A 13,744-nucleotide genomic window follows, 5' to 3' on the forward strand; every position below is an offset into this window, starting at 1 on the left:
GATTAAAAGCTGTAATAATAAGTTAATACTTAAGATTACTTAAACTTACTTGTATTCAAGTTTTAGTAACACAAACAGTAATTTAAGGGTCATTTATATGTTTTTTATAGGTGAATTATGTAGAAAAATAGTAAATCAAATAAGTTTATTAGCGATATTTAATCATGGTTCTTTAGCTATGCATCCACTATATATATAATAGAGAGTATGTTTAAAATAAAACTAAAAAACTGTTATAAAATTGAAACTTTTACAAAACTGACTGTATCTAAAAAGTTAATTGAAATTTTAAAATTTCATGAGACTCATGATGAGTTGTATCTTTTAGAATATACTTTAAGCTAAAGCAAAAAAGGGATAGTCTTTGGAAAAAAAGGTGGACCTACTTACCTTGAAATGTTGTATAAATAACAAAATAGTATTCTTATGATATAAGCTTTGATTATTTTACTTGTTGCCCTTTAGATATTTTGAATTGACCCTCTGTTTATTTGACTATTTTATATTTTAATGACAAATAATATTTCTTATATTAATTTTGTACCAGTGTAAATAAGTTATATTCTCATTCATTTCTTATCTACTGTTTTTTTTTATAAAATTAGTCTTTTAAGTTAATGTTATGTAGTCTTTTTTAGTATATTTGTTTAATTTATGGCCTTTAAAAAAAAAAATAATAATAATAATTTATCTAAACGTAAGTAGTTAATAAAATAAAAAATAAAGTTTGTATATTTCATTAAAAACATCAGTTATTATTTTTTCTTTTAGTTGTGAAAATATTTGTCACTTAAAGATCTATTTTAAGCCCTGATAAAATAAATTGTTTTTATAATCAAAAGGTTCCTGTAAAAACATTTTTATAAATTGTTAAGGTTGTTTACAAAGTTTACAAAACCAAAGGATTTTTTTTTTCCATAAGAGCACTGGGTCTTTCAAAAATTGCTTAACATAAAAAATTGTTTATGATAAAGTATGGGTTTAGTTTAAATAGAAACATACATGTCTTACAAATTTTGATTAAATTTTTAGATTATTAGGTTCTTTTTAAATTTTTTCTAATAGCTTGTGTAGGAACAATTAAAAGAGATATTTAAAATTTATGATAATATCTTATTATGTTCTAATTAGCACTTAAGTTATTTAAATTAAACCAGTATTTAAAAAAAAAATTGATATATAACATAGGTATTTTATAAAACTTTAAAAACAAGAATTTTGAAAACCATAACTTATACACAAAAAAGTCTTTCATTACTTTTATAATAAATTTTTAAGATTAAAAAATCTGCAGCTTAAAATAATAAAATTAATCTTAACATTTAAGTTTTTTATGAGAGCTTTCAAGAAGTGTAGTACAAACTATTAAGTAAGTTTATTACTAACTACAATAAGTGATCATTATTTATTAAGTTAAATCTTTTGATAAAGTTGTTGGCTTAAGTCTCATTTTTATTCAAAATTAAGACTGCATATTTTCTTATTTATTACTATTTTTCTAAAATTCATAACTTTTGTTTTATGGTCTTTTTAAGTTATTTAAATGTATATAGTCTCTTATAACAGTTGTAATATTATCAACAAATTACAAAAAAAGTTTTAAATATTTATAACAGTAACTTAAAAAAAAATAACCCAATAATCATTGTCTTTAGTATGATAAATTTTCATTTGTTAGTTTTTTGTGAAAAATTGTAGGAGTTGTTAGTTTGATAAAGAATAAACAACGTAAGTTTAATAGTTATTTTTACATGAAAGTAAGTTGAATTTTTCTAATAATTTCTGTTTTTTTTGTTTTAATTGTATAGAGAATTTGGTATTTTTTATAACTTAATTAAACAAAAAGTAAAAGCCATATTGAAGAAAATTTTGGAAGTTTTACAAGGTTGAATATTGAACTTGTATAAAATATTTTGCAAACTGTACTATTTTATTAGTTATTAATCTATAAGCTTTTTTCTACAGTAGTGCTACTATTAATTATAGTTATTTGTTTTAGAGGTTTTTGTTAAGTTAAGTAAATAATTTGCAAGTGTTGAATCCACCTATAAGCATTAGTTCTGTAAGCCTAGCTTACAAAATTATCAAAGTTTCAAGGGTATAAACAATTTGTGTTATTAATTTGCCTATATACAAAACTCAGGGTGATGCAGTTAATTTAAAGAGACTAAGAATAGTTCTTTCTAAGTTTACAGTCATCTTCTTTACAAAATACTGTTATACAATATTTATATTCAAAACTGTTTAGATTTTTTTATTGTTCAAAAGTAAATGCAAGTAATATAAGTTTTAGCAATTTTTATTTTATTGTATCAATACTTGAAAATTTGTTTTGCAGACTTAAAAACTTTACCAGATATATAATAAATACACATGTTTTTGTAATGGAAGCGGAAGAAGAAGTAGCAAAAAATCCTTGGGAAAATTTTTCACAATGGCTTCACTGTGTTTGTGTTGTTACATTTGACCTGGAACTTGGACAAGCATTAGAAGTTTGTTTATTGTTTAGTGTTTTTTTTGTCATTTAATTTAAATTAAATCTCAAGATAATGTTTTTTACATAATTTTAAAATTTATTTTTTTATTTTAGCTGTGCAGAGAAATATAGTACTATAGTAAAAATTATTTATTTTAAAAATGTTTAGTCTCTTAAAACAATGTCTAATAAGTTCAAACTAACTTTAAATAGGATGTTCTAACATTCTAAAATATTTTTTTTTGGTACTTAGCTGAAGTTTTATGATAAATGAAACTGATTACTATTTCAAATCTAAATAAATTTTTGCTTATAAATATTTTAATTTTATTTACTTCATATATTATATGTATTACAATATGTTAACACTATATATAGGCTAACTTTATACTTTTAAAACAAATTTAGTACATTTTTTGATGATTTTAGCATTAAAAAAATAGATTCCAATAAAATTAAATTAAACTAATATACTTTGTGGTAACTTATTTAAATTATACTTTTATGTTAAAATTGGTTGTTTTTTCTTAATTAAAGAGTTGTTTATCCAAAGAAATATTGCCCCACTTTAATTTTAATTTTATTTCAACCAAGTCCATGCTTTTATTTTAATTATAATATAATTTTCCAGTACATATATCCGAAAGAAGTGGAATTGAGTTCTGAGGAAAGATCAAACATATGCTACCTGGCGTTTCCAGATTCAAACAGCGGTTGCATGGGAGACACAGAGTATTGCTTCCGCGTCAGAAAATCCCAAATAACTGAGATAGATCCCCTGCAGGAGAAGAATTGTCCTGTAACTCTACTGGTTGGAATTTGTTAAAACTCATTGAAAAAATATTATGTAATAACAACTATGTAACTGTTGATTATATCAAGATGGTTTTAAACTGTTTGCACTGTTAAATATGTTCAATATTACTAAATAACCATATACAGTTACTGTTTGAAGTCAGCTTTATAAATCATTCTTACAAAAATTTACCTTATAAATAAGTTAGTAAATCATTATGGTGAAAAATTGAAGACCATAAAAAAGCTATACAATGTTTTTTGCAATAATTTGTTTATTTAATTTTTTCTACAAGTAAATTAACTTCATTATTATTCCAAAAAGTAAAGTACCTGATTAATAATATTTTAAACTAAAAAAATTAAAGTTTTCTATAATAAACCATTGCAGATACTCATAAATCAATTAGTATTCAAAGGAATAAGACTGATAAGATTAAAATCTAATGTTTTTACTGTAGAAAGACAGTTTACATTGTATTAACCTTATGAACATTAGCCAGTTTAATACAAAATCCATAACAATTAGTTTTTGACATTTAAAAATGTAATAGTTTTGTAAATAAACTTAGAGCATTTCTAACACAAAAAGATTAAAATCCAAATATCGTTACCAAGTAGAAAGACATCACACACATTTAATGTTGTTTTTGCCATAATCATATATTGCATAGTTGTGAAAGCTTTTAAGTATTTTTTTCAAGTAAATACTTTAAAAGTATACTTTTACTGAACAGAAAGACAGCACACACTTGTACGGGTACGTGTTCTTCAGGCAGGTGCGGGACAAGACACTGAGGAGGGGATATTTTCAGAAGTCGGTTGTACTACTTTCTCCACTGCCGTACCTGAACTTCTTCAGGCAAATAGCCGATATCATCGCACCCGAGTACTTTGATAACGGCCAGCCCTGTCTTGAAGCTGGTTAGTTGTTATTTAATAGTACTTAAGCAATATGGTTTTTAATTGAATTATCTTTTATTAAATTTTGCAAGTAGTGCTTTTCATTTTATTAGCATTAGCATTTACATTAACATGGTTTTAATTTTAAATAAGGCTTTTTATAATGAATATTACATAAAGCTATTATTTTTACAACCAAAGTTATAACTATTATAAAACAATTGTCAAAATTGGTAATTCCTTTACATTTTCTGCTATAGTTCCACTAAAACATAACATGACTGAAAACTTTAACTAAACTAGTTTTGTTTAAAATAATAAAGTTTTTAGAATCCATTCAATAATATAAAAAAATCTTATAAATAAAGTATATATATTTTTCTTTTATTATTTATTATTTTAACCAAACATGACTGAAAACTGTTTCAAATGATGTTATTTTTATTATCTGTTCGATGACGTATAACAGTTTAAAATAATATAAATCTTTATTATTTTATACTTAATTCTATGTTTTAACACAAATGTACCTTCAGCATGCCACGACATAGACAGATGGCCCCACCCGATACCTGGCATTGTCATGGAGATCCCGTTAATGGGGATGCTACTGAAAGTCAGGATTCCAACTAAACAGGACAAACCTGACACAACCGTCGTAGTTGATAAGCATCAGGTTCGTTGAAAAAATTAATTTTTTTTAGAAAGTATTAACATTTGCCCTATTTACACTTAGTTGGTTCGAGCTTTTCTGCTACAAACTAAAATGTTAATTAGTCATTTTGTTGCTGTTAGTTTAGTTATTTTGTTTTATGTTTTTAATATACTTCTTTGAAAAACCCTTTTCCTACAAACTTAAAATTTGTTCAACTAAATTTAAACAAAGTTTAAACAAAATTAAATGTTGTAAAGTCATGATCATTTGAAAATAAAAAAATATGAAATGATTAATAATCTCAATTTCTTCTAATTCAACTCAATATAATTATACATAATTAATTTTTTTTAAATAAATACTTAATGTTTTTAGTTGTACTTAGATTTTTTTGATTTCTCTTAAACCTAATATTTGAATATTTATTGTTTAAAACGATGTCATCATATATTTATGTGTTTATTTAATTATGAGTGGCTAAAAATACAATTAGCCATTCTATAAATAAACTAACAGTTATTTTAAAAAGCAATTTTAAGTTTTATAGTTTATTAATTTTATACTTAAGCTATTTTTTATAAAGCTTTTATCACAATCACTATTTATTACTAAACTTTTAGTTATGAGTAGTGTTTAATATTTTGCTCTTCTACACAACAAAATTATTACTTGTTTATGAATAATTAAAAGAAAGTTTTAACGTCACAAAATTTTTATGTTTGGTTGTTATAAACATTACTTTCATGTTTTAACCTATGTCATTTTTTATCTAGATAGTTTTTTAAATTGTCTTTACTTAAATATACTATTGTTTTAAGTTTTTTAAGTAATTTTGTAAAGTATACTAAATTTAGAAATAAAAAGTACTATTTTGTACTATTAATATAGTAATGGATTTTACATTTTTATTTTTGGTTAACTTTTTTGTAGGTTGTTTTTCCATTTTGTAACCTTTTGCTCTAACAGTAACCTGTATTGTAAAATAAACTTCTAAGTATTTACGTTTGAAAAATTATTTTAATGTGCTTTGCTCTGTTCAGTAATAAACAATCTCATCTAAACTTGATTAAACCAATAATTATATGCAAACCAAATAAATCACCTTTTTATCTACTTGTGGTGCTTGCATAAATATCTGCTTCACCATTAAACTTGAGTGTTTGTTTAGTGTCTTTTAATTAGGTATTTGCAACTGTATATGCAGCAACTATGCTATGTTTATAAAAAACTCGCACATTTTTTATCAAGCCATAGCTTTCTATTAAAAATATTTTTTATGTTTTTTTCGTTAGAAAAAATTCAATTGAAAATATTAATTAACATTTTCATCTTATTATGGTTTAAGTATTTACGTTGTATTTTATACTTTTTTACATTTGGTGAGACAAAATCAAAGAAATTAGTGGTTTTTAAAACTTCCACCACCAATGTTCTTGTTTATATTTGGCTTAATATGAAAATATTTATTTACATATTTTATTTTATTAACGAGCTTATATCCGTTCTACCTTACAATTAAATTTATAAAACTTTTTATGTAAACAAACTAATTTAAAATAATATTATGCTGCTGTGAAGTTTCTTTTTTAATTTTATGCTTAGCTTGTATAAACTACAAAAATCAATGTGCATATTTTTTTATTGATTTAATGAATTGTTTAAAAGGTTTCTGTTATTACAAGCGTAAATGTAATAAAAGCTTTCTCAAACGTACTATGAAATATATTTTGTGCTAAAAAAAAAAATTATTTAACTACATTGTTTTTTGCATGAGTTTTAGTAAAAGCTTTTAAAATCAGACGTTTAAACCTTTTAGTTTGAAAATTAAACAACTGTTGGCTAGTAAACACATATGTAAGCCTATAGAATTATATATTTGTAATGTTAAGACCTGCTAAATGGAATTCTTTGTTTCAACAACCTCAGAAGTATTACGTAAATTCTGTTGAATTAACCGACCACATATTTTCCACTTTTCTTATTTTCTTCTAATTTAAATGGTTTACCATGATGGACAATACATGTATATTTTATAAGTGTTATTCGTGATGAAGTTAATTTTTCTGTTTCGTAATGTAATTTGTAGCCACATACATAACCTTTTTATTTTCTTGATAAAGTTGACCGTTTTTTTTTAATTTATATTTTTTTTATAGTTTAAAGCTTTAACATTTGTTAATTCAGGTTATAAGTTTACTATCAGGTAAATTATAACTGGTTGTTCAGTAAATGAAGAAAACTTGCAACTAAAACATATAACTTTAAATATTTTTATAAGTTGTTTTTAATAGTGATATTTGAAAACAAAATTAAAAACTTAGTTTAACTTTTGTCTAAACTAAAAATATTTATTTTTTTGTTTTTAAATTATTTATAAGTCTAGTTGGCTAATGAATATTTTTATGAACTTTTTATTACATAAATAAAAATGCAAACGATTCTAATGATAATGCTAACTTTTAAAGTCTAAATTTTATAATTATTCTCCTGAAAAAAAGTGTATTAAATTATCAATTTGAGTAATTAAACTCATAGATTAATAAAATAAATTATTTTTTGATAATAGTACTAAATAGTTTTTAACTTCAAAAATAAAACTCAGTAAAAACAAAAAAATAATTCTTACACATTCAAACATGTTTTCTTTTTTTCAAATATCTTTATGTTTTTTACATATGAAAGTTTATTTAATAATATAAGGAAAAAAGTTATCAACTTTCAATTAAAGTAACCGTTTATGTAATCCGTTTTTTAATTATAAATCCCTACTAAGATACAATTAAAAAACAAAAAAAAAACTCGCTTCAGAGCTTTAACTTTTCTTTGGAAAACATTATAAACATATAATTTTTTTAGACAGAAATATTCACTTGTCTGTTCTAAACATTTTAAATTTTGCAAAAAAAAATTAGAATCTTCAAGCTTGTTGTAGCTGATAAATTGAATGTTTTGTTCACCAAACATAATCTTACTAATCACTTAATCTTACACTAAACTGTATTTATTATCATTTAATTACCAATATAACCTTCAAAATATACAGACGCAAATATTATTTAATGTTGTTATCATTGATCAGTGAACGAAATATGATATTTAATATCATTAAAACTTCTTTTTCAGATATTGGACATAAGTGACCAGTAAACATACAATAAATTACACAAGTTACAAAAAAAAATTGTTATTTGTTAGCATTGCACTCTACTGAAGAGAATTGCTCGAAATATACTTAGTGTTTTTGAAATTGTGTGTCTTTTGTATATTATTAAAACTATTATTACTAATAATACTCACTTAACAAATATTATCAAATAACTAAAACTGTTTATTCATCACCAACAGTCGCACTCACCATCAATGCTGTTGTCGTCGATCAGCGAGGTCGACATGCTGCAGGGGCTGAACCACGTGTTGCAGCACGTGCACCTGCTGTGGGAACTCGTCCTCATTGGCGCCCCCCTCGTCGTCATGGCCCCCTCACCCACTTGTTGCTCGGCAACCGTGCTCTCCCTTGTATCATCCATAAAACCGTTGAGGTTGGGAATGTTTTTAAATTTTATATATAAATTGTTTTTATTATATTATATAATTGATTTATCTATAAAATCATTAAGTTTGGGATAGTTATTTATTTTTATAGCTTTAGAAGCTATTTTATTTAGTTCAAATACCTCAAAAAAGTTAACTATTTGTATAATTTAAATGTTGCTATCTAAAATAAATTAAACTAATATAAGCGAAATGTTATTAGATATTTTGTGTTATATTATCTTATGAACCATACAATCTGCTTTTATTGAAACAGTTTTGCATAAAATTAAATGGAATAGATTTTAATTTAATATATCAAAATTTCAGGTATAGTTGTGACTACCGGCCATACTTCACAATTCATGACAGCGAATTTAAAGAATACACAAGCAGAAATCAGGAACCGTTTGTTTTTTATTATCATTTCATTTTGTTTTTATTTTATTAACATTTTGAGAATTTAAGATAATTTTTTATAAATGAGACTTACAAAGTTGATTTTTTTATTGTCTGAATCACTTATATTTTAATTTTATAATAACTTTATACAATGTAATTGTTATTTTTTTTATAAAGTTAGTCCAAAGTTTAACCTACAATTACCAAATGTGCAAAAAATACAAAAGAGAAATCATTTCAAAATTGTTTAATAAAACACCCAACAAACAGACCATCGGTGATGCTGGGAGTAACCAACCCGTTCTTCGCCAAAATGCTGCAGCACTGGCCCAACATAGTGAGAGTGGGCGATATATCGGAGCAACCGGTCATTCCAAACCACAACATACTGGCAGTTGACGCGGGCAGGTACAAGAAGACATCCAAGTTGAGCGCGATCGACCCCAAACCGGGCGTTTACTCCAAGTACAAGCCCTACTTGAAGCGGGACAGGAGTTTCCTGAAAGCACTTGCTAAGGTTTGTATTTTTAAAAGTTAAAAAAAAAATTGAAATAAGTTTAGTCATTATTTATACTTACATATCGAACGTTAGGAAAAAATGAATAATATTTTCTACTTTGTTTTTAATGTATAAATCATTAAATACCAACTTAACAAGATAACTAGATATTAATCATATTTACATAACTTTAGTATATTACGAGTTAAAACATCAATATAGTTTTATCAGGGCCCTTGCTAAAGTTGGCTTGTTTAGGCTTTAGTTTCAGAATTAAATTTAAATAGTATTAAACTGTATGTATAAAGTATATCAGAAATAACGTTAGAAAGACATGTAATCCTAAAGATATAAGCAACAATTTTGTACACAATTTTTTTTTGACTGACGAAGTTTCGCTGATTATAGATTTCTGACAGTTCTACGGAGTTTGTAAACAAGAATAAAGCACGTATAAATTTTCGTAAAGTATTTTTAAAATAGCGCGGAAAATCTCTTTAATTTAATGACATTTATTTGTGTATACGCATATTTAGTACTTTTAACATACAACTTTTAAATAAAGAGTTTATAAATTTGTATACATATTGAAAATTATTCTGTAAATATAACTAAAGTTTTGTCATAAAATAGTCATTCCACAGTAAATAGTGTGCAAAAAAAATCACGAACACTTTAAACTAGTCTTAACATAGTGTACATAAGAACAAAGAATTAGTTTATTATGGCATAACTTTGGAGAAATGTAAAACTGTTTTGTGAAAAACTTTACTGTTTTACATGTAAATAAATCATAAATATTTGTAAACTAGTAAAAAAAACATGAGTAGAATATAGAAGTATAGTAAGAATTTTTTTTCATATTACACTAAAGTAATTTTATTACTTATGTATTATGTTTCGTTTTGTATATAATTGTTGGAAAATTACTCTTTCTTTGTTTATTTAAAGTATTATTTACGTTAGACAATTTGCATTTAGTATTCAAATTATTTTCCGTTTCAGCTTTATCGATTTTAAATTAGTTTATAAAAAACCTATTGTGCGTTTTAGCTAAAAATACAAAAGTTTTCGATATTTTTTTCTTATGGTATATCAAAAAAGGGGAATTTTTTAAACAAAAACCCGTTATAAAAGTATTATTAAACTTAATTTATAAAATATTATACTGTGCATATCTAAAAGTTTATGTTCTTATGTAAGTATTTTTACTTTTTCCTTATTTTCTAATACTACATATTCTTATAATTGTAAAAATCATTTTTTATCGGCTCCACTTAAAATACATATAGTTTTACATCTATATAAGTTTAACAATAAGTAGTTAAGATATAGTTTCATTCTATTTCAGATTTTTGGTTTAATAGTAATTAAAACTGTGTTGTAAGATTTTTTGTAAAAGCTAACTTTGTAATAATTTACAATAAAATAAGAACTAGTTATATTATTGATTTATTTTTAATGAATCAAATTATACTGATATGCCATACTATTATTCCAACATGACTGATAATGTATAAAATTATGTAATTTTTAACACAGATACCATATTTATTTTTGATTAAGAATCTTTACTAATTATACAAAGTTAATTATAACAATAGGTTACAGGAAGTTAAATATTTCAGTAACTTGTAACAATCACGAAAATATAAATTTATATTACCAAACAGGAGATGACGGATCCGTCTTCGCCTCGTTCAAGGCAATCATCGATGATCAGGAGATACTTCATGGAGATGACCCAATCCTTCATCATTCCGCTGGAGAGGTACGCCGCCAGTCTCATGCCCCTCCAGAAAAATATTCATCCGCTGAGGGTTATTGGTTGATAATTAGTTAATAAGTGTTTACTTATTATATAGATATGTTTGGTTGTTGTTTTCTTTGAAATAATTTTTTTGTTTTAGTTAGTGATTAGTAGTTAAAACTAGTTATTTGTTGAAACATATTTGAATAACAAATACAAGCTTTGCATATAGTTTCTTATGAAATATTTCACGCTTAGCGATGATCACGGAAAAGACAAAACTTGTTTATTTTATGACAAAGTTTATTTATTTAATTTTTTATAAGACTCCTAAATTCTGGTGAAAAATATTTAAACAATACCTACTAAAAAAGTTTATAGTTGACAATGTATAAAAGCTGCTTATAAAGTAGTAAACTAACCATGTATTGTTGTATTCTAAGCTAAAATTTATAATCAAAACAAATGAGTAAAAGTTTTCAATTAAAACTTTATGACTTAGCAGCACTATAAACTGTGATGAGGTTTTATAATTCAACATTATATGAATATTAAAATGTTAAGGGTGTTAAAATCTTGTATAAACATATATTTTATGAATACTGCCTTCAGGTTTGAACAATATGTTCATTGATTAATGATCATCTCAGGATTAAAAACGTTGCAAAATCACAGACTTAGTTTAAATTGTAAATCGAAATATTTCATAGGATAAACATACAATTTTTAACAAATTTCAGGCACCACCGCCCCTCAAACTGTTCTCAATCGAGAACTTCGTCGCCACGCTGAAGGGTTTCGGCCCCAAGCTGACGTCAGGCATCCGTGGCAACTGGGAGGGGCTGTACAGGAGGTTCGTGCATGGCAACAACTTCCACGGGTGGTTGTCAAGCAGGATGGGCGAGATGGAAGACAAGGTCAGGTCCATCCACGTCACCAAGTTCGCCGATCTGGTTTGTTTGAGTTTGAATTAAATAAAAATATGGTTGTAAATATTTACTGGTAAATGTATAAAGCAGTTTAAAAATTCATCTCATGCCTAAAATTTTCATAAAACAGTCAATGAAGGATTTACTATGAAATTTGTCGAATCCCCTTTAGCCAAGTTTATTTGTTTTTTTTTTTTTATAATCTGGAATATGATATGTTTAGTAAGTGTTTGTTATATCTATTGGTAAAAGATGTATTTTCAAAAGTAACCGTTGCTTTAACTATTCATGTTTTTAAATTCAAAGCTTATTTTATACTTTATAACAAACAGGATTTCGCTGAATGGATTCCCGGCAAATCGGAGATCGAAATAGTAGACATGGTTTTGAGAATCCAGCAGAAAATAAACAACATAACATCCCACAAGACAACAGTGAACAGCCCGCAGGTCATACTCAAAAAGCTGGAAAAACAATTAGATGTTCTCAAGCAAGTGCTGCCTCCAGACTTGAACAACATTTTCATTGATAAATGACCATCACGTGAATGAAAAAGGTTGAAGTTTGCTGTAAGTTCGAGAAATATTGAATTGATTCATTTGGAAACAGTTCAAACAAAAGAAACATCAAACTGAAAATGTTAGCAATCATTAGAACAATTGTGTATTATACAACTAGGTAAAAGTACTAATAAACTTTAAAAAATTAATGACTCGTTTGAAAACAAACATGCGTTTAAATGAGATAAAAGTTTCTCGCAGAAAAGAATAACTTTCAAAAAGTTATAAACTGTTTTAATGAAAGGTTTCAATATTAAATGCTTTTTCAAAATTGTTTTATTTCTTAACTGTTTGTTGAGGAATCAAAAATATCTTAAGTATTGATTGTTAAATGTTTATAAAAACCACATTAAAATAATTTAAAGTAAAAAACAAAAGTTATAGTAAAACAATTTTGTCCGATACAAAAATGATAAATATGAGCTTAATTTTAAATTAAATCATGAAAACAGCAGAATGAATTAATAATTAAAAAAAAATCACTTTTTATACTTTTTAAAGGATTCAAATTTAGTTATTCAAGTTCAAGAAATTTCATCAAAATCTCTACCTGCCGTTTCGATATGTGCTTAAAATTTCTGTGAATATTTCATATTTTAAATGTTTTTTTAATTGCACACATTCTGATGTACTCTTTTAAGTTACACTGATTTTAAAAAGTCAGATTTAGTTGTTTTTAAATTCAAGTTTTTTTATGGTTTTGGTGCTTATTATTATACACTTGCGGAAATTGTGCAATATTTTTAAAAAGTTTTTATAACGTTTAAATCTTTATTGCATCAGTCGGATAGTTAGCTTACTTTTTTATCATTATAACTGCTAAATTCAACATAAGACTTTATTTGTTTCTTTTTGCATGACCTTAAATGTTTTAAAAGTACAAAATTTTTAAAAAGAACATGTAGAAAATGTGACAGTATTTAATCTTATATAAATACGTAGACTTAGTTTAATTCTATGTAAATATATTTGATGTTTAAATTTTAACTCTAAGCATAAATGTTTTGTTGCTAAAAGTTTAAAATTTAAATTTAGTTTTGTTTATAGTTGTAGAAATAATAATTGTTGTTTTTAGAATTTAGTTTTTGAATGATTTAAAATATTTTTCTTTAATTAAATGTTGTCATTTAATGAAAAAATTCTTTTGTTTACGTTTTAAAAGAATAAAACTTGTCTATTTCTCAGATGTAAAAAAAATATACTTAAAACTTTTGATAATGATTGATGTTATCTTGTTTGAATAT

The 13,744-nt window shown here is 24.9% G+C and overlaps 1 protein-coding gene across 2 annotated transcripts; it reads left to right on the forward strand.

The window, feature by feature from the left end:
* Nucleotides 1-2,343: 2,343 nt before the first annotated feature.
* LOC145839585 (protein DENND6A-like) lies at nt 2,344-12,950 on the forward strand. Of its 2 annotated transcripts, none has more exons than XM_082947196.1 (10): nt 2,344-2,492; nt 3,108-3,287; nt 4,009-4,195; nt 4,711-4,850; nt 8,175-8,368; nt 8,691-8,768; nt 9,033-9,279; nt 10,935-11,081; nt 11,752-11,964; nt 12,273-12,950. In XM_082947196.1, exons 1-10 carry the CDS (start codon nt 2,385-2,387, stop codon nt 12,474-12,476), a joined length of 1,698 nt encoding a protein of 565 aa, XP_082803322.1. In that variant the 5' UTR covers nt 2,344-2,384; the 3' UTR covers nt 12,477-12,950. The 2 variants fall into 2 exon arrangements, with proteins under 2 accessions (XP_082803322.1, XP_082803323.1); XM_082947197.1 differs by having other exon boundaries at nt 10,935-11,088; nt 12,273-12,414.
* Nucleotides 12,951-13,744: the final 794 nt, after the last annotated feature.

Source organism: Thalia democratica, chromosome 6 (assembly GCF_965202585.1).
Source record: "Thalia democratica chromosome 6, ktThaDemo2.hap1.1, whole genome shotgun sequence".
In the NCBI taxonomy this organism is placed as follows: domain Eukaryota; kingdom Metazoa; phylum Chordata; class Thaliacea; order Salpida; family Salpidae; genus Thalia; species Thalia democratica.